The sequence below is a fragment of the Mustelus asterias genome, chromosome 4 (assembly GCF_964213995.1).
Source record: "Mustelus asterias chromosome 4, sMusAst1.hap1.1, whole genome shotgun sequence".
Classification (NCBI taxonomy): domain Eukaryota; kingdom Metazoa; phylum Chordata; class Chondrichthyes; order Carcharhiniformes; family Triakidae; genus Mustelus; species Mustelus asterias.
Window position 1 is genome coordinate 56,791,453 of NC_135804.1, and position 25,585 is coordinate 56,817,037.

The 25,585-nt window shown below is 42.6% G+C and overlaps 1 protein-coding gene across 3 annotated transcripts in view; it reads right to left on the reverse strand.

Moving 5' to 3' along the window:
* Positions 1-18,992: 18,992 nt before the first annotated feature.
* Positions 18,993-25,585, reverse strand: part of LOC144492725 (Golgi apparatus protein 1-like) — a 129,231-nt gene continuing 122,638 nt past the window's right edge. For 2 of the 3 annotated variants that reach the window (XM_078211083.1, XM_078211082.1), the window contains exons 24-27: positions 24,876-24,996; positions 23,301-23,407; positions 21,443-21,606; positions 18,993-21,332 (exon numbers count right to left, since the gene is read on the reverse strand). In XM_078211083.1, coding sequence (XP_078067209.1) covers positions 21,263-21,332; positions 21,443-21,606; positions 23,301-23,407; positions 24,876-24,996 — 462 coding nt within the window. In that variant the 3' untranslated portion in view covers positions 18,993-21,262. Of the gene's footprint in view, positions 21,607-23,300; positions 23,408-24,875; positions 24,997-25,585 lie in introns of all 3 variants that reach the window. The other variant, XM_078211084.1, reaches the window with a different exon arrangement.

Sequence of the window (25,585 nt, forward strand, 5' to 3'; positions counted from 1 at the left end):
TAAAATCTCACAATACCACTCCTGGTTCAGTATTTTCCTCACTCTTATTGCCTTTAACTCATCAATTCCAAGGAATTTTAAATCCCACAAAGAGCTTCCAATTTTGTTATGGCACAGCAGTGCCAGCTGCCCAAATCCCAAAGGGAAACTTGAAACAGCTGCCAGACTGCTTTTGCAATTTGTGTATTTTGAGGATGTCTTCTGAAATCAGGAAGTAACTTCTCAGACCAATTGTAGTGATTTTATATTAAAATTAAACATCTATTAAAAATAAAGAAAAGAAAAATATGTTTAAAACACGGGAATATTTTGACACAGCTAACAGTAGGTTTTATTTTTAAAAAACCTTTCCAAAACGCTAAAGTCCCCTTTGGATGACTACAGTCCTTATCTATAAAACTCCAGTAACTTTACCACTCAATGCCCTGCTATTCTTAGGGTGTTATCTGAGAGTACTTTGCCTTCTTTGAGATCTCACCAGCTATTCCCCCCCCACCCCCAGCTCCCCGCCACACCACACACACACAGAACATTAATGTTTTCTTAAATCTGTTTCCCCCTTTTGATCTTACTCTCTATTGTTTCCTACAATCCTTTAGAAGTTCCCTTTTCCCCAATTTTTTTAACTTTATGGCTAAGAGTACATTTACCTCATCTTTCTTCATCTATTTACAATCTTTCGATTGGTATATGTTCCTCTTTGAAATACAATGGCCACCTTCTTTTGTTGCCTTGTGCAATATTTTTATTTAGGTGCTCCAGGTTTCCTTTGTTCATCACCATATCAACTACCTTTACACCTTCTCATTGATATTTGACCTTTGCAGTTTTTCTGCCTCTAATCTAATTAAACCGGTCACATCCCTACAAGCCAGTTTTTTGGTTTATGAGAATATGAGATATTACAAAAGAAAAAAAAACAAACTCTTGTTTTCCTGACAGTAATCATACAAAATAAAGCACTTGAGCCTAATGAGAAGGACAGGTGGCCAAAGGGACAGGTGTTAAGAAGCATCTGAAAATACCAGAGTGAAATGAAAAGGTTTTATGGAGGAAATGCTGGAGTTTAGGTTTAGCTGAAGGCATGATTTCCAGTGGTGGAATGATTAAAATCAGTGACATTGAGGAACCCAGAACTGGAGAACTTCAGATATCTCAGAGGATAGTGGGGTAGGAGAAGGTTACAGACATTGGGAGGGGCCAGGCCATGAAGGAATTTAAAAACAAAAGTGAACATTTTAAGGTTGACTTATTGCCAGACTGGGAACCAATAATATAGGTCAGCGAGTAGATAGCTGACAAGAAAACAAAACTTGGTGCAAGTTAGGATACAGACAGCAGAGCTTCAGGTGAGCTCAAGTCTATGGAGGGTGAAAGATAGGACCACTGCTCTGTTTGACACATAATAATCTGATCAGAGCATCATTTCAAAATTTGCAGAGGACATAAAGCACAGAAATGTTGTAAACCGTGGAAATAGTGACAGACTTCAAGGGAACATAGAAAGACTGGTAAAATGTTGAGACATGGCAAATTAAATTTTACACAGAAGCGTAAAGTGTTTAATTTTAGTAAGATGAAAGACAGGACTCGCATTCCAACCATTATTTTGTAAATTGAGTTTGTGTCTTTATATGCCTTGTTTGTGAACAGAACTCCCACTTACCTGATGAAGGAGCAGCGCTCCGAAAGCTAGTGGCTTGCGCTACCAAATAAACCTGTTGGACTTTAACCTGGTGTTGTGAGACTTCTTACAGAAATAGTCATTCAGGATGAAGCCTTGGCTAGAAGATTATTTTGTTTAATTTATCTGTGACAGAAGTAGGTAGTTCAGTTTGGGTATTATGAGGAAAAATAGTTGGAAGTTTTGGTCTGGCTTGCGGCTAGTAGAAGAAATTTACAGTGGTCTTCATAGAACCTTGTGGCAAAAAGCAGTCAGCTTGATTGGCTGGCTTGGAAGGAGCTGCACAGAAGCTGTAGGAACAGACTGGGGAAAATCAATCTACATCTGCACAAAGCCCAGACAAGGAGCTGAAGAATCCCTAGTTATGAGGTCTGGAAAGAAAAATTGGAGTATTGCCTATCTAAAAGCTAATGGAAGGATTCCCATAATTTATGCCTCCAGGAATAGCTGGAATACCAAGGAGAATGAAAGTAAATTCCAGAGGACTGTGACGTATCTTTGGATTGTTCCTAAGAAAATTAATGAACCCTCAAGATCGTGAATGATAAGGAAACTCTTGGGGTTGCTAAGTAAAAAGGAGTGCTGAGTTTACAGCATATGTCTTTATAAGCTACAGTGCTAAGTTAGTAGTGCTTGCTTTGTTTAATTTCACTTTATGTACATTATTTTTGGTTAAAATGTGAATTTCTCTGTCTATTAATTGTTGGGGGTTTGTATTTCTTCTTAGAACATTTTAAAAAATTCATCAGTGGCTAGGCCACCATTCATTGCCCGTTGATTTTGATTTGATTTATTATTGTCACATGCATTAGTATACAGTGAAAAGTATTGTTTCTTGCGTGCGATACAAAGCATACCGTTCATAAAGAAGGAAACGAGAGAGTACAGAATGTAGTGTTACAGTCATAGCTAAGGTGTAGAGAAAGATCAGCTTAATGCAAGGTAGGTCCATTCAAAAGTCTGATGGCAGCAGGAAAAAAGCTGTTTTTGAGTCGGTTGGTACTTCTCCTCAGACTTTAGTATCTTTTTCCTGACAGAAGAAAGTAGAAGAATGTCCAGGGTGTGTGGGGTCCTTAATTATGCTAATTAATTGCCCTTGAGAAAATGGTGGTAAGCTGTCGTCTTGAACAGCTGCAGTCAAGATCAAGGAAGCTGTTGATTTAGCTATACAATGTTTCACACAAACAAACAGAAGGGTTATATGGAAATCAGCATGGAAACTAGAGACATAGGAAACCTGGTGAGGGTAAAAATGTTAGTACCAAGGAACAAGCCAAAGGATGCCAGTTTCCTAAAGTTGGAAAGGTAGAACATAAAGCTGAAGGAAAGAAAGTAATATGTTACCTTTGTAATAAGACTGGACACATGAGGTAAAATTGTTGGAGGCTAAATGGAAGTCCTATTGTAGTAATAGGGAGTCAGAAATTTCTGAGAGTAGGAGTACTGTGGGCTCTGAGACTTTGTTACAACACAAGCCAATAGCTTTTTCACAAGTGGACAGGAAGGGATTAGTAATAGAGAAGTGGGAATGTGTTCACAATCTACCCAAGGGAAATTTGAAGGGTAGGTTACAGAGATATTTTCAGATTTAAAATGCAAAGGGAAAGTATATTGACGTGTATAGGGAAGAGCAGGAAAAAAATGTTTGAATTTGGAGGGACACGGCGATTGGTCAGTCCTTAATGTTATGGGATAGTGCTATCTGCTGTCCAGAAGGGGTATTGTAGGAAAGAGTATTAATCAGTGGAATTCATAGAGATGCCAAACCTATTCCATTGTGTAACGTAAATTTAAGAAATAATCTGAAAACAGGAGAAGTGATTTTTGAGGTAATGGAAAATAGCCCATTGCAGGAGTTCAGTTTATCATAGGAAATTATATTGCTGGGTTACAAGTGTTGATGATGCCTACAGTAGTAGAGCAGCCCATTGTGACACAACTAACAGATTTTGCAGAAAGAGCATCCTGGGTTGTTTCCAGATGGTGCTGTGATAAGGTGACACGCTCACAAGTCTAAACAGGAAGAAGAAGAATTTAAATGACAGGGGGCATAGTGGCACAGTGCTTAGCACTGCTGCCTCACAGTGCTAGAGACCCGGATTCAATTCCTGGCTTGGGTCACTGTTTGTGCGGAGAATGCACGTTCTCCCAGTGTCTGCATGGGTTTCCTCCAGGTGCTCCGGTTTCCACCCACAGTCCGAAAGATGTACTGGTTAGGTGCATTGGCCATGCTAAATTCTTGCTCAGTGTATCCAAACAGGCATCAGAGTGTGGTGACTAGGAGATTTTCACAGTAACTTAATTGCAGTGTAAATGTAAGCCTAATTGTGACAATAATAAATAAACTCTGAAAAGGGGAGGATACTGAAATTCAGTTAGCTGGATCTGTCTTTGAGAAGATTACTCAGAAAGAAATGATTGGAGAGAATAAGACTGAAGTATTCAGTTCAGTGAAATTAGTAGAGTTTACAGCAGCAAGATCCAGACATCAGGCACTTATTCCAGTCAGCTTAATCTTAAACTGAGGCAGAATGCATTCCAGAGTGTTACTAACTTAAAAATAATGAGTTGATGGAGACTGCCTCATATTCTGGCCAATGAAAAGTGAGCAGTAGTGCACCAATAGTGATACTACCTGGGTACCAAAATAAAACATTGGGGTGGCTAATGAAATTCCAATGGCTGGGCAATTACGAATTAGGAAAACTCAAGCTATAATACCAAAACATTTCTATTGGCCCCTAGATATAGTCAAAGATATAGTCAAATGTTGTAAAACACGTCACACATCACGTGACAGGAAAACTTCAAGCAGTAATGAAACCTGCACCTTTAATTCCAATTCAAGTGTTTGAGGAATCTTTTAACAGGGTCCTGATTGATTTTGTAGGATCCCTTCCTTCGAGTGGAAACCAATATTTGCCGACAATCATGGATACATCCAACAGATTTCCAGAAGTGATACCTTTAGGAAGTATTCAGCAAAGGGAATTGTAGAGGAGTTGGCCAAATTCTTTGCAAGATATGGATCACTACAATACATAGCCAGATGAGGGTTTGAATTTCACGTCACAGCTATTTAAAGTAATGAAAAGCTTGGGAATAAAACAGTTTAAGGCTTCAGCCTATCACCCTGAATCACAAGGTGCCTTAGAGAGGTCGAATCAGACTATGGTGAGAGCATATAGTCAATGCTACCCTCAGAACTGAGATCCAGGGACCCCATTCTTGTTGTTTGCTTTTAGAGATGCTCCTATAGAGAAAACAGGATTCAGTCCATTTTAGTTGGTTTATCATCATGAAATAAGGGACCACTCGAGTTGATTCAGGAGAAATTAGTAAGTCAAACTTCTGAAACTACACTCCTGGATTATGTGACAAAATTCAGAGAATAATTGAGTAGACCAGATGAGTTAGCTGGGGAACATTTAAATATATCACAAACAGTGATGAAGGCAAATATGGGTAGAAGGGCAAAGGATCATAGTTTTGTGGCTGGGGAAAACCTGTTAGCATTGTTGCCAGAGTCAGGCAAACCATTCAAGGTAAGGTTTAGTGGACATAACCAGATAGAAGAGACTGAGTGACGTATAAACTATTTAGTATATACCCCAGATAGGAAAAAGAATCAGAGAACGTAATATGCTTTAAAAATACTTTTGTCAGGGAGAAAAACCAGGAGAAGATACTGGTATTTATAAATAAGGGAAGGAGGGTTGGAATGAAGGATTCTGAAATTGACTTTCCTCTAATTAAGTTGGACAATGAGGAAATGCTTAGTAATCTAACTGTGTTACCAAGTTACCTGCAGAAATGTGTCAGTGATTTGAAAGAGCTAATGTGGAAATAAGCTGAGGAAAACAGACTTAGCTGTACATTATCTGAAAGTGAGGAACTCAGTATCAATATGGTAACACCCCTATATATTAAATCCAATAATATTAGGTCAACTGCAAAAGAAAATTGAATTTATGTTTCAGGATGACATCATAGAGCCCAGTTGCAGTAATTGGAGTTAACCCATCGTGATGGTGCTGAAACCAGATAGATCAGAAAGACTGTGCATCGATTACCACTAAGTGCGCCCAATAACAAAAGTGGATTCAGATCCTATTCCATAGTTAGAGGATTATATTGAGAATGTGAGACAGCCAGTGTTTATCACAAAAACCGATTTGCTGCAAGGATATTGGCAAGTACCATTATTAGAAAGAGCGAAAGATATATCAGCTTTTGTATTTGGTTGCGCCAGCAACTTTTCAGAGATTAAGAGAATAATTCAAGGACCGAGTAATTGTGCTGTTTATATTGATATCTTTGTAGTATTCAGTGAAATGAGGGAGGCGCATTTGCAACATTTAAAGTAATTGTTTGATCGCCTGCAGGAAGCCAATGTAAACTTGGTTAAAAGTGAATTTGCGAAAGGGCAAAAAGAGTGATTTTATTTTTCAGTTAAACAGGAAACCGGAAGTAGGCCGCGGGGAGGCCTGGGAAGGTTTTTTTTTCTTTAAAAGTTACTTACCTTAGAGGATCGACCTCATTGTTCCACCGGAGCAGAGTAGAGAGGGAGTGATTCGTGTCAGTAGTGGCTGAGGACAAGAGTGATTTTTTTTTTACCTTACTTTTTAGCGGAGTTTTTTTTTCAGTTAAACAGGAAACCGGAAGTAGGCCGCGGGGAGGCCTGGGAAGGTTTTTTTTTTGCCCAATAAATTTGAACGGGGAGGTAACCCGAGACTCTACACCTGTAGAGTGTCCCCCCCCCCCCCCCCCCCAACCTAAAAAAAAGACTCGGAGTGAGAGCAGGTAAGCTTTTTTTCTCTCTCTCTTTCGTTTCTTAGTAAGGGAAGTAGCAGGGATGTCAGTGCAGGCAGTGCAATGTTCCTCCTGTAGGATGTTTGAGGTGAGGGACACCAGTGTCCCAGCTGAATACACCTGCAGGAAGTGCACCCAATTCCAGCTCCTTGAAGACCGTGTTAGGGATCTGGAGCTGGAACTGGATGAACTCAGGATCATTCGGGAGGCAGAGGCAGCTATAGATAGAAGCTACAGGGAGGTAGCTACTGCTAGAAATTATGATATGTGGGTGACGGCTAGAAGGGGTAAGAAGCAGTCAGAGCAGCGATTCCCTGGATCCCCTGTTCCTCTGTATAACAAGTATTCCATTTTGGATACTGTTGAGGGGGGGGACTTAACAGGGGTAAGCTATGGGGTACAGGTCTCTGGGACAGAGTCTGTCCTTGTTGCTGAGGAGGGAAGGGGGGAGAGGAGTAGAGCATTAGTCATTGGGGACTCCATAGTTAGGGGGACAGATAGGAGATTCTATGGGAACGAGAGAGACTCGCGGTTGGTGTGTTGCCTCCCAGGTGCCAGAGTCCGTGATGTCTCGGATCGTGTTTTCGGGATCCTTAAGGGGGAGGGGGACCAGCCCTAAGTCGTGGTTCACATAGGCACCCAATACATAGGTAGGAAAAGGGATGGGGATGTAAGGCAGAAATTCAGGGAGTTAGGGTGGAAGCTGAGGGCGAGAACAAACAGAGTTGTTATCTCTGGTTTGTTACCCGTGCCTCGTGATAGTGAGGAGAGGAATAGGGAGAGAGAGCAATTGAACACATGGCTAAAGGGATGGTGCAGGAGGGAGGGATTCAGATACCTGGACAATTGGGGCTCATTCTGGGGTAGGTGGGACCTCTACAAACGGGATGGTCTACACCTGAACCAGAGGGATACCAATATCCTGGGGGGGGGAAATTTGCTAATGCTCTTCGGGAGGGTTTAAACTAATTCAGCAGGGGGATGGGAACCTGAACTGTAGATCCAGTGTACAGGAGGTTGAGAGTAGTGAGGTCATGGATAAGGTTTCAGCATCGCAGGAGTGTACTGGCAGGCAGGAAGATGGTTTGAAATGTGTATACTTCAATGCCAGGAACATCCGGAATAAGGTGGGTGAACTTGCAGCATGGGTTGGTACCTGGGACTTTGATGTTGTGGCCATCTCAGAGACATGGATAGAGCAGGGACAGGAATGGTTGTTGCAGGTTCCGGGGTTTAGATGTTTCAGTGAGAGCACGGAAGGTGATAAAAGAGGGTGGAGGTGTGGCATTGTTAGTCAAGGACAGTATTACGGTGGCAGAAAGGACGTTTGATGAGGACTAGTCTACTGAGGTAGTATGGGTTGAGGTTAGAAACAGGAAAGGAGAGGTCACCCTGTTGGGAGTTTTCTATAGGCCTCCAAAAAGTTCCAGAGATGTAGAGGAAAGGATTGCAAAGATGATTCTGGATAGGAGCGAAAGTAACAGGGCAGTTGTTATTGGGGACTTTAACTTTGCAAATATTGACTGGGAACGCTATAGTTCGAGTACTTTAGATGGGTCAGTTTTTGTCCAATGTGTGCAGGAGGGTTTCCTGACACAGTATGTAGATAGGCCAACAAGAGGCGAGGCCACATTGAATTTGGTACTGGGTAATGAACCAGACCAGGTGTTAGATTTGGAGGTAGGGGAGCACTTTGGTGATAGTGACCACAATTCGGTTACGTTTACTTTAGCGATGGAAAGGAATAGGTATATACCAAAGGGCAAGAGTTATAGCTGGGGGAAAGGAAATTATGATGCGATTAGGCGAGATTTAGGATGCATAGGTTGGGGAAGGAAACTGCAGGGGATGGGCACAATTGAAATGTGGAGCTTGTTCAAGGAACAGCTACTGGGTGTCTTTGATAAGTATGTACCTGTCAGGCAGGGAGGAAGTGGTCGAGTGAGGGAACCGTGGTTTACTAAAGAAGTTGAATCCCTTGTGAAAAGGAAGAAGGAGACTTATGTAAAGATGAGACGTGAAGGCTCAGTTAGGGCGCTTGAGAGTTACAAGTTAGCCAGGAAGGACCTAAAGAGAGAGTTAAGAAGAGCCAGGAGGGGACATGAGAAGTCTTTGGCAGGTAGGATCAAGGAAAACCCTAAAGCCTTCTATAGGTATGTCAGGAATAAAAGAATGACTAGGGTAAGATTAGGGGCAGTCAAGGACAGTAGTGGGAAGTTGTGCGTGGAGCCTGAAGAGATAGGAGAGGCGCTAAATGAATATTTTTCATCAGTATTCACGCAGGAAAAAGACAATGTTGTCGAGGAGAATACTGAGACACGGGCTATTGGACTAGACGGGATTGAGGCTAATAAGGAGGAGGTGTTAGCAATTCTGGAAAGTGTGAAAATAGATAAGTCCCCTGGGCTGGATGGGATTTATCCCAGGATTCTCTGGGAGGCTAGGGAGGAGATTGCAGAGCCTTTGGCTTTGATCTTTATGTCATCATTGTCTACAGGAATAGTGCCAGAAGACTGGAGGATAGCAAATGTTGTCCCCTTGTTCAAGAAGAGGAGTAGAGACAACCCTGGTAATTATAGACCAGTGAACCTTACTTCTGTTGTGGGCAAAGTTTTGGAAAGGATTATAAGAGATAGGATTTATAATCATCTAGAAAGGAATAATTTGATTAGGGATAGTCAACACGGTTTTGTGAAGGGTAAGTCGTGCCTCACAAACCTTATTGAGTTCTTTGAGAAGGTGACCAAAGAGATGGATGAGGGTAAAGCAGTTGATGTGGTGTATATGGATTTCAGCAAAGCGTTTGATAAGGTTCCCCACGGTAAGCTATTGCAGAAGATACGGAGGCATGGGATTGAGGGTGATGTAGCGGTTTGGATCAGGAATTGGCTAGCTGTAAGAAGACAGACGGTGGTGGTTGATGGGAAATGTTCGTCCTGGAGTTCAGTTACTAGTGGTGTACCGCAAGGATCTGTTTTGGGGCCACTGCTGTTTGTCATTTTTATAAATGACCTGGATGAGGGCATAGAAGGATGGGTTAGTAAATTTGCGGATGACACTAAAGTCGGTGGAGTTGTGGACAGTGCGGAAGGTTGTTGCAGGTTACAGAGGGGCATAGATAAGCTGCAGTGCTGGGCTGAGAGGTGGCAAATGGAGTTCAATGCAGAAAAGTGATTCACTTTGGAAGGAGTAACAGGATTACAGAGTACTGGGCTAATGGAAAGATACTTGGTAGTGTGGATGAACAGAGAGATCTCGGTGTCCATGTGCATAGATCCCTGAAAGTTGGCATCCAGATTGGTAGAGGGATTGAGTTTCGGAGCCAGGAGGTCATGTTGCAGCTGTACAAAGCTCTGGTGCAGCCGCACTTGGAGTATTGTGTACAGTTCTGGTCACCACATTATAGGAAGGATGTGGAAGCATTGGAAAGGGTGCAGAGGATGTTGCCTGGTATGGTGGGAAGGTCTTATGAGGAAAGGCTGAGGGACTTGAGGTTGTTTTCGTTAGAGAGAAGAAGGTTAAGAGGTGACTTAATAGAGGCATACAAGATGATCAGAGGATTAGATAGGGTGGATAGTGAGAGCCTTTTTCCTCGGATGGTGATGGTTAGCACAAGGGGACATAGCTTTAAATTGAGGGGTGAGAGATATAGGACAGATGTCAGAGGTAGGTTCTTCACTCAGAGAGTAGTAAGGGCGTGGAATGCCCTGCCTGCAGCAGTAGTGGACTCGCCAACATTAAGGGCATTTAAATGGTCATTGGATAAACATATGGATGATATTGGAAGAGTGTAGGTTAGATGGGCTTTAGATTGGTTTCACTGGTCGGCGCAACATCGAGGGCCGAAGGGCCTGTACTGCGCTGTAATGTTCTATGTTCTACAGCAAGTTACATATTTAGGCCATATTGTTGACTGGTCAAGTGGCCCCACGAGATGCAAAAGTAAAAGTGGAATTCCCAATGGCTACACCAAAACAGACGTTTTGAGATTTCCAGGCATGGGTGGATTTTATTGGAAGTTTGTACCAGATTTTATGTGACTGCTCAATTGACTGAATTATTTAAAAAGAACAGGAAATTCCAATGGTTATAGGGAAGTTAGAATGCATTTGACAGCTTTAAAGCTGTACTAACTACTACATCTGTTCTGGCCACACCTAATTATGCAAAACATTTCAAGTTGGCTATTGATACCAGTGATGTGGGCGATGGTGCTGTGTTATTTCAAGAAATAGAGAAAATAGGAGGAGTAGGCCATTTGGCCCCTCGAGTCTGCTTCACCATTCATTGTGATCATGGCCGATCATCCAACTCAGTAGCTTAATCCTCTCCCCCCCCTGCCCCTTCCTCCATATCCTTTGACACCCTTCGCCTCAAGAGCTATATCTAACTGCTTCTTGAAAACATACAATATTTTGGCCTCAACTACTTTCTGTGGTAGTGAATTCCATAGGCTGACCACTCTCTGGGTGAAGAAATTTCTCCTCTTCTCTGTCCTAAATGGTCTACCCTGTATCCTATGACTGTGACCCCTGGTTCTGGACACCCCCATCATCAGGAACTTCCTTCTCACATCTACTCTGTCTAGTTCTGTTAGTATTCATAGGTTTCGATGAGATTCCCCCCTCATTCTTCTGAACTCCAGCAAATACAATCCTAATCAACTCAATCTCTCCTCAAATGTCAGTCCCGCCATCACAGGAATCAATCCAGAAAACGTACTCTGCACTCCTTCTACAGCAAGAACATCCTTCCTTAGATAAGGAGACCAAAACTGCACACAGTATTCCAGGTGTGGACTCATAGAGGCCCTGTATAATTGCATCAAGACGTCCTTGCTCCTGTACTCGAATCCTCTCGCTTTGAATGCTGACATACTATTTGCCTTTTTTACTGCCTTCAGCACAGTGACTAACGTACAAGGATACCCCAGGTCTTGTTACACATTCCCCTCTCCTAATTTATGGCCATTCAGATAGTAATCTGCCTTCTTTTTTTGCTACCGAAGTGGATAACTTCACATTTGTCTAACCAAGTAGGGGGAATGTTCTGTAAGACAGGTTTTAATGTGTAAATGTAACCTTGTGTATTTAAGTTTTTTGTTAATAAATCCCCAAATTGTTACTGGAATTTGTGGCTTCTGAATTCAATACATGTATCTTCTTGTGATCGCAATACACAAAGAGTTATGATAGCCAATAAAGTACCACGTCCCACCTCCGTAGGCAATTTACATGCTTCAGGAAATCCCATCACCATGTGTGGAGGCATTTAGGTGAAACCTGGTGCCCTCCCAGTGCCTACCAACCCAGTGGGGTGGTAATGGGGCAGGAGCTGAGAGTGATAGGGGCATGGGTGACCCTTCTTTATGGGCATTCCCATGGCCCATGGAGAAGAACCCATGGTGACAGAAAGCATGCAGGTACAGCAGGCAGTAAAAAAGGCAAATGGTATGTTGGCCTTCCTGGAAGAAGATTTGAGTATAGGAATAGGGATGTTTTGCTACAATTGTATAGGGCGTTAGTGAGACCACACCTGGAGTATTGTGTGCAGTTGAGGTGTCTTTATCTGAGGAAGGATGTCCTTGCTATACAGCGAAGGTCTACCAGGCTGATTCCTGGGATGGCATGTCTGTCGTATGAGGAGAGACTAAGTCAGTTAGGATTATATTCATTGATATTTAGAAGAGTGAAGGGTGTCAAAGGATATGGAGGAAGGGGCGGGGGGGGGGGGGAGAGGATTAAGCTACTGAGTTGGATGATCGGCCATGATCACAATGAATGGTGAAGCAGAAGAGTGAAAAGGGATCTCATAGAATCTTATAAAATTCTAACAGGGTTAAACAGGGTAGATTCCAAAAAATGTTCCTGATGGTGGGGAGTCTAGAACTAGAGATCATAGTTTGAGGATAAGGGGTAAACCTTTTAGGACTGGGGTGAGGAGAAATTCTTTCACCCACTGTGTGGAATTCACTGCCACAGAAAGTGGTTGAGGCCAGAACGTTGTCTGATTTCAAGAAATTAGACATAGCTCTGGGGGCTAAAGAGATCAAGGGATATGGGGGTAAGGGGGGGAATCAGGATATTGAATTCCATGATCAGCCATGATCAAAATGAATGGCAGAGCAGGCTCGAAGGGCCAAATGACCTACTCCTACTTTTAGTTTCTACGTTTTCTATAAACTCGTCAAGTTTCCCTTTGAGATTTGATTTGCATGGCAATTGCCACCTGCTGGATCAACATGACGTAGATACACTCTCCGTGCTGTTAGAGTGGGAGTTCCAAGATTTTGACCCAGTGACAGTGAAGGAACAGCAATACATTTCCAAGTCAGGATGGTGTGTAGCTTTAGAGAATTTCCAGATGGTGGTGTTCCCATGCATATGCTGCTCTTGTCATTCAGATGGCAACAATTGTGGGTTTGGAAGCTGTTGTCTATGGAGTATTGGATATTTCCTGCAGTGCATCTTCTGGATGGTGTACACTCCCGCCACTGTACATCAGAGATGAAAGGAGTGAATGTTTGTGGAAGGGATGCCACGTCCTGGATGTGCACTCATCCAAGCAGGAGAGTATTCCATTGCACTCCTGACTTGTGCCTTTGGGGAGTCAGGAGACGTGCTTCTCTCTGCAGAGTTCCTAACCTCTGACCAGCTCTTGTAGCCACAGTTTATATGGCTGGTCCAATTCAGTTTCTGGCCAATGCTAACCCCCAGATGTTGATGGTGGAGAGCAGGGTGATGTGTTGAAATGGCAAACGATCTTCCTAAATCGTGGTTTTCCATCCACTGTGGTTGACAGGGCTCTCAAATATGTCCAACCCATCTCCCGGGCCACTGCTCTCACCCCCTCCCCAGAACCAGAATAAGATTCCCGCTTGTCCTCACTTTTCACTGCACCAGCCTCTGCATTCAAAGGATCATCCTCCGCTATTTCCACCAACTCCAGCATGATGTAACGACTCAACACATCTTCCCCTCACTCCCCATATCAGCATTCTGCAGGGACTGGTCCCTCTGGGACCCCCTGGTCCACTCCTCCATCACACCCAACACCTTACCCACTTTCCTATGCCATCATAGAAGGTACAACACCTGCCCCTTCACCTCCTCTCTGCTCACCATCCCAGAGCCCAAACACTCCTTTCAGGTAAAGCAGTGCTTCACGTGCACCTCCTTCAATCTGGTTTATTGTATTCACTGCTCCCAATGCGGTCTACATCAGAAAGACCAAATACAGACTGGGTGACCACTTTGCAGAACACCTTTGGTCCATCCACAAGGAGAATGCAGATCTTCCTATCACTTGTTATTTCAACACACCACCTTGCTCTCCTGTCCACATGTCCATCCTTGGCCTTTTGCAATGTTCCAGTGAAGCCCAATGCAAACTGGAGGAACAGCAACGCATCTTCCAATTAGGTACTTTACAAACTTCCTGACTGAAATGGAGTTCAACAACTTCAGAGCATGAAGTCCCTCCTCCACCCTATTATTTTATTTCATTTCTTTTCATCTTATTCATCCATTTTTATTGCTTTATATTCTTATTTTTCCACTTCTACAATCTTGCTTTCCACCTTGTGTCCCCACCCCCTCAGCCAACTGCCACATTCCTACACTGTGCACCTTTGTTCTGCTATTTGCACATTCCAATCTCTTAATGGATGCTCTTAGCACCATTCTCAGCCTTTATCATTCCCATTTGCACTTTTGTCTTTTTGTCTATGCCATTTCTATCAATTACAGCCACCCTCCACCCCCCTTCAATGTAAATCTTGTCCAATTTTCAGAAGGGTCATCCAGACTCGAAACGCTGGCTCTATTCTCTCCACAGATGCTGTCAGACCTGCTGAGATTTTCCAGCATTTCCTCTTTTTGTTTCAGATTTCACCATCCGCAGTATTTTGCTTATATTTTAATATCTAGACTTGGACTGTCAAATGGCAAGTAACATTGTGCCTCAAGCCTGCCAAGCAACAACCATCAGCACTTGATATTCAAGGGCATTACCAACAATGAATCCCTCATTAACGTGCTGGGGGTTAGCATTGACCAGAAACTGAACTGGGCTAACCATATAAACACTGTGGCTGCAAGAGTAGGTCTGCGCCGAGGAAACCTGTGGCAAGTAATTGGCCTCCAGACTCCCTTAAAGCCTGTACACCATCTACAAGGCCGATGTCAGGAGTGCAATGGAATACTTTCATGGAGAAGTGCAGCTCCAGCAACACAAGAAGCTCGACATCAAGGACAAAGCTGTCTGCTTGATTGGCACTCAATCCACAAACATACACTCCCTCCACCACTGATGCACTGGCAGCAGTGTATACCATCTACAAGGTGCACTGCAGGAATTTACCAACGAGACAGCAACTTCTAAACCCGCAACCACCACCAACACTTTGAAGTTCCCCTCCAAGCCAAACACCATCCTGACTTGGAAATGCTTGTTGCTTCATGGTCACTGGGTGAAAATCCTGGAACTTCTTCCCTAACAGCACTGTGGGTGTACATGCACTACGTGGACTACAGCGGTTCCAGGCAACGCACCACCATCTGCTGAATGGCAGTTAGGGATGGGCAATAAATGCTGACTAGCCTGCAACACCCCCATCCCATGAAAAAAGGACAGCTTCTTGACTAACAAGGCAATTAAAGGAAATCGGGTGTAGGCAGGAATGTGGATTTGAGGCCACAACCAGATCAGCCATGGTTCAGGCTTCCAATTCATATGTTCATATGTAAAATGTCTGTAAACATACTTCATCAGTACTTGGTAAATTAGTACAGCTAATTAACATTTTCACAATCACAAATGTGTGGACCATACCAATAAAGGGAGTTAAGTTCATTATAATTTTAATTGTAATTTATGATTGCCTTCACCCACTTATTGACCTTGTGGGACCATCACACCATCTGAAGTAGAAATTGCAATTCCTCACCATAAGCTCCTGTGCATGTATGCAATTCAGCAACTTCAGAGTGAGCATGGCCATCACAAACTTTTTCACATGGCGGCACAGTAGCACTGCAGCTTCACAGCTCCAGGGACCTGGGTTCGATTCCCAGCTTGGGTCACTGTCTGTGTGGAGTTTGCACATTCTCCTCGTGTCTGCGTGGGTTTCCTCCGGGTGCTCCGGTTTCCTCCCACAGTCCAAAGATGTGCGGGTTAGGTCGATTGGCTATGCTAGAATTGCCCCTTAGTGTTCTGGGATGCATAGATTAGAGGGATTAGCGGGTAAAATATGTAGGGATATGGGGGTAGGGCCTGGGTGGGATTGTGGTCAGTGCAGACTCGATGGGCCGAATGGCTTCTTTCTGTACTGTAGGGTTTCTATGATTTCTATTACAAGGGTAACAGTAGAATGCAAACGCAGCAGTATCTGTTAGCAATAACAGAACAAAAAAGTGTGGATTCTGGAAGTCTGAAACAGGAACAAAAAATGCTAGAAATCATCAGGTCAGGCATCACCTGGGGAGGGAAACGTTTCTAGACAATTACCCTTCCTAAAAACACTGATGGATGAAAAACAAAAGACTTAATTTGAGTTATAAACTAACAAGTTTGGATCAGTTTGTGCATCACTTCGGGTGGACACATTTGTACTAGGTGTTCTGCTTGCATCATATGCCTGAGAGTGTACGGCGACAACAAAACATTTAAACTTTAAGGGAGCTTAGAAGACAGACAATATACCTTGACAAAATGGAGTCCTGAACAGTGGGTGGCTGGCGGTCAGTTTACTTTTATGGTTTCCGTACAGACAGGGGCAAACATGTCTGGACATGCCTCTGGAATATCATTAAAATGTAAATGATCTTTTGGAGGACTTTACATTGAAGAGACATCAGAATGCAAGTGATCATTCGTGAAATTAACCGTTACCACTGTCTGGCTATACCTGTTTGCTGTTTATGAGCAGAACTTCCACTCACCTGACAAAAGAGCAGCGCTCTGAAAGCTAGTGGCGTTTGCTACCAAATAAACCTGTTGGACTTTAACCTGGTGTTGTTAGACTTCTTACTGTGTTTACCCCAGTCCAACGCCAGCATCTCCACATCATATTTAAAGAAGCTCAGATACAATAGTCACCTTCGATTTTTGTGCCTGTAAACTATTTAAACAGAGGGGTGTGAAGGAACCACTTTATCACAAGGTGCAAACGGCCATCATTCATTCACCTGTGTGTGACAATGGCTTATGCCATTTGTGTAGACAATGAGTGCATTGATTCGGTGGTCACATGACAGAAACTGGCCTAAGATTGCAGGTATTTAATATTTTAACAGCCCAGAGAAGTCAGTCTGGGACAAGGAAGTCAGAGGGAAGACTCTTGCTCAAAAACAAAAAGTCATGTTTAAGCAGAGAGGTGGAACATTTCTTACACCTGTAAGATCAACCAGTTTTGACTGGAAATCCTAGAAACCTGCTATTTTGAGTATTATAAATCCATCAGCAGAAAGCTCCAACTTTAATTTTTCCTTCAGTGAACCAAAATTGAATTTTCAGGCCTGCAATGACTAAACTGTAGAAATAACAGTGAGTTTGGAATTCTATTCTGAAAAGCCATCAGTGCATGCTATCTTCTTTTTGCAATTACATGCGGTTGTTTGTGACTGCATTCCAAATATTGTGCAAATCAATGTTGATCTCTTAGATTTAAACTTTCCAGAAAACATGTGTTTGTTCTTTAAAATCACAAGTGCCTAATGGGGTTAAATCACTTCTCTAAAATACATCTAGTTGTGATTAATTGAGAGGTGGGAAAAAGGGGGAAATTATCCTCCTTCAGTCGCTCCAATGTCTCAAGGGTATTAAAAACCTTTAATAGTTTAGCTTAGTTGTTAATAAGGAACCAAACTCAGTGCAGGGCACTCCAAGTCTAGGTATGGGGCAACAATAAAGCTGTTTCCTGTACACTAGTCTCAACTGTAGAATAACATCGCGATTACAGCCCTATTAGCTGCATCTATAGAGAGAAGGTGGTTAAGAGGTGACTTAATAGAGGCATACAAGATGATCAGAGGATTAGATAGAGTGGACAGTGAGAGCCTTTTTCCTCGGATGGTGATGGCTAGCACGAGGGGACATAGCTTTAAATTGAGGGGTGATAGATATAGGACAGATGTCAGAGGTAGGTTCTTCACTCAGTAGTAAGGGCGTGGAATGCCCTGCCTGCAACAGTAGTGGACTCGTCAACATTAAGGGCATTTAAAGGGTCATTGGATAAACATATGGATGGTATTGGAATAGTGTAGGTTAGATGGGTTTTAGATTGGTTTCACAGGTCAGCGCAACATTGAGGGCCGAAGGGCCTGTACTGCGCTGTAATGGTCTATGTTCTACATCACTTTCACCAAATCAGTTTACTAATCATTGACAAATAGGAACAGATGTGTTCTGGCCCCATGTTTACTTCAAAATGGATCAAGATTGTCTAATGGTTAGGGAATTCAAACAGCAGTCCATCTTGGCCAGATTTGAATCCCACTATGTACTCATTCCCTGCAAGAGGCCAGACTACATGTCCATTGATGCAAGTTTTGTTCACTGAAGACTTGTAGCAACAATTTTCAGATTTTCCTTAATGGCTTCAGAAATAACTGTAGATCTACCATAGGATGTAGATAATGGAAAAATAAATTTGCTATAATCATGTAAATAATTTAGAAGAAAGTGGACAGGTCTTGGGAGAGAGAGAAATACTTGAATATTAAGCAAATAATAACTGGGAGTTAAGTTCTGGGGAGGGAAAAGCAAAGATATTGTTTTGTAAAGTGAGACAGGTAGTCTCGATGTTTCAGCAATGCAGAGTAGTACTTTTACTTTTTCTATTGCTTCAATAAATTTGCCGTGTAGAGCAATAGATGAACTGCTCTCACATCAAGTTTGCAGTGGAATCATGATAGACATCAGACTCTTTACTGCAGGTCCAGGATTCATATCCAAGCATCAAACAGAATTTTAAAAATTATTTTCAGGTGTAGGTTAGTTTTAAAGACTATTTTGTATTAATTGCAAAGCAAAACCAATAGCAATCATCAAAAGCATGAACAGGTGACTTCCCGAGGGGTGAGTGAAAGCGAGAGCGAGAGAGAGTGAGAGAGTGAGTGAGAGCGACAGACAGAGAGAGAGACAAGAACTACCACGGAAAAGGCGCATACCTGTGGGCTTGCAAACTAAAAGAAACACAATGCTGAACCTTTAATAGTTTAGCTTAGTTGGTTGGCTGGCTGGCTAGTGATGCAGAATGACGCCAACAGTGTAGGTTCAATTCCCGTATTGGTTGAGGTTATTCATGAAGGCCCGACCTTCTGAACTTTGCCCCTTGCGTGAGGTGTGGTGATCCTCAGGTTAAATCACCACCAGTCACAACCTATGGCAACTCTACTTTTAGTACAAGAATATTTACATAGAAAACTGGTCAAAATCCACAAAGGTTGAACTTAAACAAGAAAAATGCAGGAATGAACAACTCAAAAGGAAAGGACAAAGTTTAAAAACCTGCAGACCTTTTTATTAATAAATTCTGCCATTTCATCTGTACAGAACAAAGAGCCTGTATGTTAGGATTTCATTAACATCTTGAATTACACAGCATGATCGGGAACAAGTATCTTGTACGTTCATGAAGCGGATTTTATACACAAAAAATTTACAAAACCCTACAGTTTGTAAATTTTACTTCAAAGTGACATCAACACCTATAGCAGTACAACGCACGACTTTTCGCGTCTTGTCTGTGCAACAGGGCGACGCCAAAGAGTCTCACTGTACACAATTTCACTACAGATATTCTGTATTAAAAAATTTTAAACACCCCTAATACAAAGGAAATTTAAAAAAAAACAGATCATCCCAAGTCTGCAACATGCAGGCCACCCCTTCACCATGATGGCAGTCACCAAAGTAACCAGGCAAATCCACACGAGAACTTAAAACAGAAGGCAACAGAAAAGAGTCGACAATTACAGGCTGTGACCCTGCTAGAATTTATTAGTAAACAATAAATAAGGCTGAAGATTTAACACAAAAGGAGAAAATAAAGTGTGTGTGATACTTCTGTTAGCAGTCAAGAGATCAGTATTTAAAATGTACATTTCCTGATTAGAGTGTTGCAAATTGTTCAGAAGCATTTGTATAGAGGACTATGGCCGAAGGGATTTACAACACAGTCTAGTGGAATGGTGTCGATCACTGGTAGCACCCCCAGGTGCATCCAACAGAGATCCTGTCAATGACTGAGGCTGATTAAAACAGCCAGCTCACTTTGTGCAAATTAACCTTGCAATAATGACCACACTGTATACTCGCAGTTTAAAAAAAAGACTTCACACTGGTGGGGTTTGGCAATTATTCAAACAGAATTTTTAAAACCAGCAAAAATACTGCCACAGTTTTACTTCTCTCCAGATTTATTTTTATTCCAAATCAGTGTTACTTTCATACAACATACTGATGTGCAAAAGTTTAATGCTATACACCTTACGTCACCTAGTATGTACCAATGTGACTGCATAATTCTGTGTGCATGTGAAAATGCACCTCATATGAAATTACTTTACTCTCCTAAACTTCAACTAAATAACTGGAGGCTGCTTTGCTTCCTACGAGTCAGCCTTTACCCCAGAGTACCATAATCAGAATGCAGCTGTGAAAAAAAGTGCACCCATGTAGAGAAATACACAAACATCTTAATGAACTATGGCTTAACTCAAATAAAGGTCAGTTCCTAGCCTCACCCAAAATATAAAAAGTGACTTTAATATATTTAATAGGCACGGTGGCACAGTGGCGAGCACTGCTGCCTCTCAGCGTCAGGGACTCTGGTTCAATTCCGGCCTAGGGTCACTGTCTGTGTGGAGTTTGCACATTCTCCCCATGTCTGCGTGGGTTTTCCCTGGGTGCTCCAGTTTCCTCCCACAGTCCAAAGCTGTGCGGGTTAGGTTGATTGGCCATGATAAATTGACCCTCATGTCAGGGGGATTAGCAGGGCAAATATGTGGGGTTACGGGAATAGGGCCTGGGTTGGATTGTTGTCGGTGCAGACTTGATGAGCTGAATGGCCTCCTTCTGCACTGTAGGGATTCTATGGATTTGCAGGGTAAACCATTCTTAAAAGATTCAGTGGTGAACTTTTTCCTAATTTGTACTTCAATTGAGCAAGAAAAAAAAAATCTATAACAGACCTCTGAATGAGTGCCATCAGCCCATCATCTGAAGCTGACAGTCCAAGTAGCCCAACCATCAAAGCATAGGATGTAGATGAAAACAGCTACCACAATTGTATGTAACGTCAGACATTTCAAATATACTGCGAGTTAATGTTGGCCTGAATACCTTTAGGCACCTTAAAGGGTGGCTCAAACCTCTCAATCTGCACAAATAGGTCCTTTTGAACCACCACTCAGTATTTAATTTATAACATGGGCTAGTGGGTGGAACTATAGCCCGCTTTTCTCCTCCTCCTCCCTACCATCACCAAAAGAAAGTGTGAAAAGAATATAATCTCCAAAAAAAAAGAGAGCAAGACCAGTAGGTTTTGTACAATCAAAAAAGGACAAAATAAGAGGCTGAAGTAACTGTGACTGGATCCTACAATCTACATGTACTGATATAAATCTTTGGAGTCATTCCATTTGTGGCAGTTACCTTTCCTACAGCTGAGAATCTCTGTTGGATGAGACTGCTACCAGTAAGACTCGTTTGATCTGGGCGAACGTGATTCAGATACACAATGGGAACCATGTCTACAGGAAACTAAAGAGAGGAGTCCGGCTGGAGCTGAGGCAGCAGCTGTTGGCTCGCACATTTGTTCTGCAGGTAAAATCTGTGCAGAACAAACAGAGAGAAAGTGTAAAGGATTGGATTGCATCTGCTGCTCTTATTTAAGGAGACTATACAGAAGCTGTACAAAGGCAGGCTTGGGCCATGCTCTACCTATCCTTCAGTTCCCGTGTCACTCGTTTGGTGATCCGGCCGCACGTCATACCCAGTAGAAACAGGATGCAGACTCCAAGTGCCAACAAGCCCATAAGGTAATTTTTGGATGGAGACGTCATAACTTGATAGGCCAAGTCTGAAAATCCCTCAGCTGGAGCAACCTACAAGAAAAACAGCAATGCTACATTAACGGAGGAGCTTTTAGCCTATATTGTAAAGCAAGATTATACACCATGGAAACCAGGCAACAGATGCTTGTTGAGCATTTAAAAGTTTTATGGACATGAATTCCACTGGCCACACAGAAATTTTCACCCAACCCTTGCAGAGCACCATTTTCCAAATAGGCAGAAATCACACTGAATTCCCCATGACTTAAATTGACTTGTCACAATTCTATTACTCTCCTCCCAACACCTATTTGCCAGCCTTGCCAAAAAAAACTGTTTGCTCCCTGACAATATTGTTCACATCAGAAATTTACTGCAAGAAATCAAATTTGTGGCCAACATCTCAATCAATTTTGAAAGTCAAGGCTTGCTGAAGTACAGGGCTGTTAATAAGCTTCACCCTTCCATACTCTCACAGTTGGAAAATAATCCAGTGCTAGCAACAAACAGCAGAGTGGAGGGGGAAAAAAAAAAATCAGTAATGGCTTTATGGCCTCCCTCCACAAGGAGAATGGTTCACTGTTCATTCTTAGCCCAACTACCCAGAATTGGTATGACACAAGTAGAGATCCATGTCCCCAAACAGTGCTTTGGACATGACTGCTGTTTCTCCTCAACCGAGGTTCCACCCCCACAGGGTCCTCAACCATTTCCAACCCATCTCCCGGACCTCTGCCCTCGCCCCTTCCCCTCCTTCCCAGAACCAGAACACGGTCCCTCTTGTTCTCTTTTAAACATAAACAGCCTCTGCTTTCAGAGGATCACCCCCATCATTTCTACCATGATGCCACAACTAAACACATTTTCCCCTCACACCCCATCAGCATTCTGCAGGGATCACTCCCTCTGTGACACACTGATCCACTCATCGCGCCCAACCCTTCAGCCTCTTCCCACAGCTACTACCCATGCAATCACAGAAGGTACAACACCTGCCCCTTTACCTCCTCACTGTCTAAGAGGCCAAACACTCCTTTCAGATGAAGCAGCATTTCACTTGCATCTCCATCAACTTGGTCTACTGTATTTGCTGCTTCCAATGTGGTCTCCTCCACATCGGGAAGACTAAACGCAGACGGGGTGACTACTTTGTGGAACACCTTCGCTCTGACCGCAAGAATGACCCCAGCCTTCTGGTCACTTGCCATTTCAATTCAGTATCTTGCTCCCATGCTCACTTGTCCATCTTAGACCGGCTGCAATGATCCAGTGAAGTCCCACGTAAATTGGAAGAACACCATCTTTTGATTAGGCATGTTACAGCCTCTGACTCACTGAGTTCAACAACTTTAGACTGTGAACTTTCCCCTCCATCCTGACACCCTGCTTTTGTCCCCTGGCTTGTCTCAACACAACCCCAACTTGGACACTGTTCAGTTTTGTTGCCACTGAGCACTGACCTCTGTTCTCCTATTAACACATTCTACTATCCTAAATTTGCCATTTTTAACACACTTCAGTTCCTAATGGCACCATTAGCAGCCCCTCTGTCTCATTTGTTAATCTCTACTAAACTCCAACTTTCCATACTGCCCCACCCTCCTCTTCAAGTATATAATTCATTGCATTCATATTCTTTTTTATTCTATAGAAGGGTCAAATGGACGGGAAACATTAATTATGTTTCTCTCTCCACAGATGCTGCCAGGCCTTTCCCAGCATTTTCTCTTTTTACTTCACATTACCTTGGCTGCGTAACTCCACATTTCCAAGCGATCTTGTAATCTCTTCTTACAGTCTGGCTGCAACCTAATCGTTTTATCTTCCAGTGCCTCCAGCAAACATGACATTTCTGAGGAAAGATGAGAAATATATTCAATAAATGACAAACCTTTCCCATGAGTTCACTATTTGAAGCTGGTGCCAGGAAGCAGACTCCACAAAGGAGGCCCAACAACACTGCTGCTAAATTATGTGCTTGGATTATCCTCAAATATACAGAAAAAATTGAAGGAAATATGAATTTATTAGGATGAGTTGGAGGATATTTTTTTAAAAAATATAATTCCAGAGACTGAAATAGCGTTCCTTATACCAGCTAGAGCAAGGACAGTCAGGACCTCTTGCATTGGAGCTATCATCAAAAGGGAAGTGGACACCTGGAGTCCCACTGGTGCTGGAAATACTAGAACAGACAAATCTTTTGAGAGGCTATGTATATCAACAAAGGAGATTACTAATGCATGATCAAAGGTTAAAGCCCACTTTTTAAACGATTCTTGAACTTGTAAAACACCTTTTAGCATCTCAGGACATCCAAAAGTACTTCATAGCCAATGAAATGCTTTTTAAGTGTACAGAAAAACATTGTGGATGCTGGATACAATATACTGAATTTAAAGGAGAACAATATTTTTAATTCCTTCAAGGGATGTGGGCATTGCTGCAGCATTTATGACCCATCCCCAATTCCCTTCAGAAGGTGGCCTTCTTGAACTACTGCAATCCATGTGGTGTAGGTACACCCATGGTGCTGTTAGGGAGTTCCAGGATATTGAACCAGCCACAGTGAAGGAATGACAATATAGTTTCAAGTCAGGATGGTATCTTGACCAGGTGCTGGTGTCCCCATGCATCCGTTGCCTTAGTCCTTCTATGTGGTAGAGGTCATGGGTTTGGAAGGTGCTGTCAAAGGAGCCTTGATGAGTTGCTGCAGTGCATCTTGTAGATGGTACACACTGCTGCACTGACCATCGGTGGTGGTGGTGGATTTTGATAGTAGTGGATGGGGTGCCAATCAAGCAGGCTGCTTTGTCCTTGATGGTGTTGAGCTTCTTGTGTATTGTCGGAGCTGCACTCATCCAGGTAAGTGGAGTATATTTCATCACTCCTGACTTGTGCCTTGTAGATGGTGGGCAGGCGTGCGTGCGTGGAAATGAGGGAGACAGATTTGGTAGGTGGCGGCGGAAATGGAACAGGATTATTTGTTGAATGTGGAGACTTGTAGAGGGCATTCATTCAATTTCCTGCACTACTGCATAGCGGGATCTTTGGAACCTCCTTTACGGCTCTGAAAATTCATACTGTACTTGAAATGTTAATACTCGATTCTGCCAGACTTGCTAAGTTTTTCCAGCATTTTCTGTTTCTATACCCTTTCCATGCCTGCTGCATGACAGAAATACATTATTATGGTTAAGTAGCAGAATTGAGGTAACCTTACTGACGTACCAAATTATCAGTTTGGATAGCAGATAAAACAATCTTTTCCATTTATCCCCCCCCACCCTCCATTTACAGCTCCAGTCTGATTCACTTACGGCGTCCCTTGCCAGGTAGGATTGAAGCACACTGGTGTTTGATATCTAGGCCACAGGCTGCATGTAGCACTGGGTCCACAAAGATGTCAGCTTTACTCTCTTGCAGCATATTCAACACCTCCTACAGAGGAATGAAAATTCCATTAAACAAAACCAAAGCAATCTCTGCTTTCTAGTCACATCCTGAAACTGATTCACAGCCTTGCGCTCTTCTGTTGGGTCGGACAATGTGATGATGAGCTATACGTACTAGAACAAACCTCATCTGTCACTTCCAAAACTGGGAAGGACATTTATATCAACTATATGGTGGATGCAGTGCCATAAGTTACCACAGAACCATAGAATTCCCACAGTGCAGAAGGAGGCCGTTCAGCCCAGAGTATCCACTGACTTTCCGAAAGAGCATTTTACCCAGTGCCACCCCCACCCCCATAATCCCGCCAATGTAAAGTTGTAGTTATATCCTTTCACACTAGTACAAACATATACACAATGACAGACAATATCCTCTGAGCCATCCAGTTTGTCCCACGTAATTAAATATATACACATATCCTATATATATATATATATATCTTACACATATCTTATATATATCCTACCCCATGTGCAATACATAGCATTATTTAGTGTAATAGCCTGCTCAATCTTTCCTGATCGGTGTCATTCTTCTGAATTTTTTTTGCAACGTCTCCGGTACCTCTGTA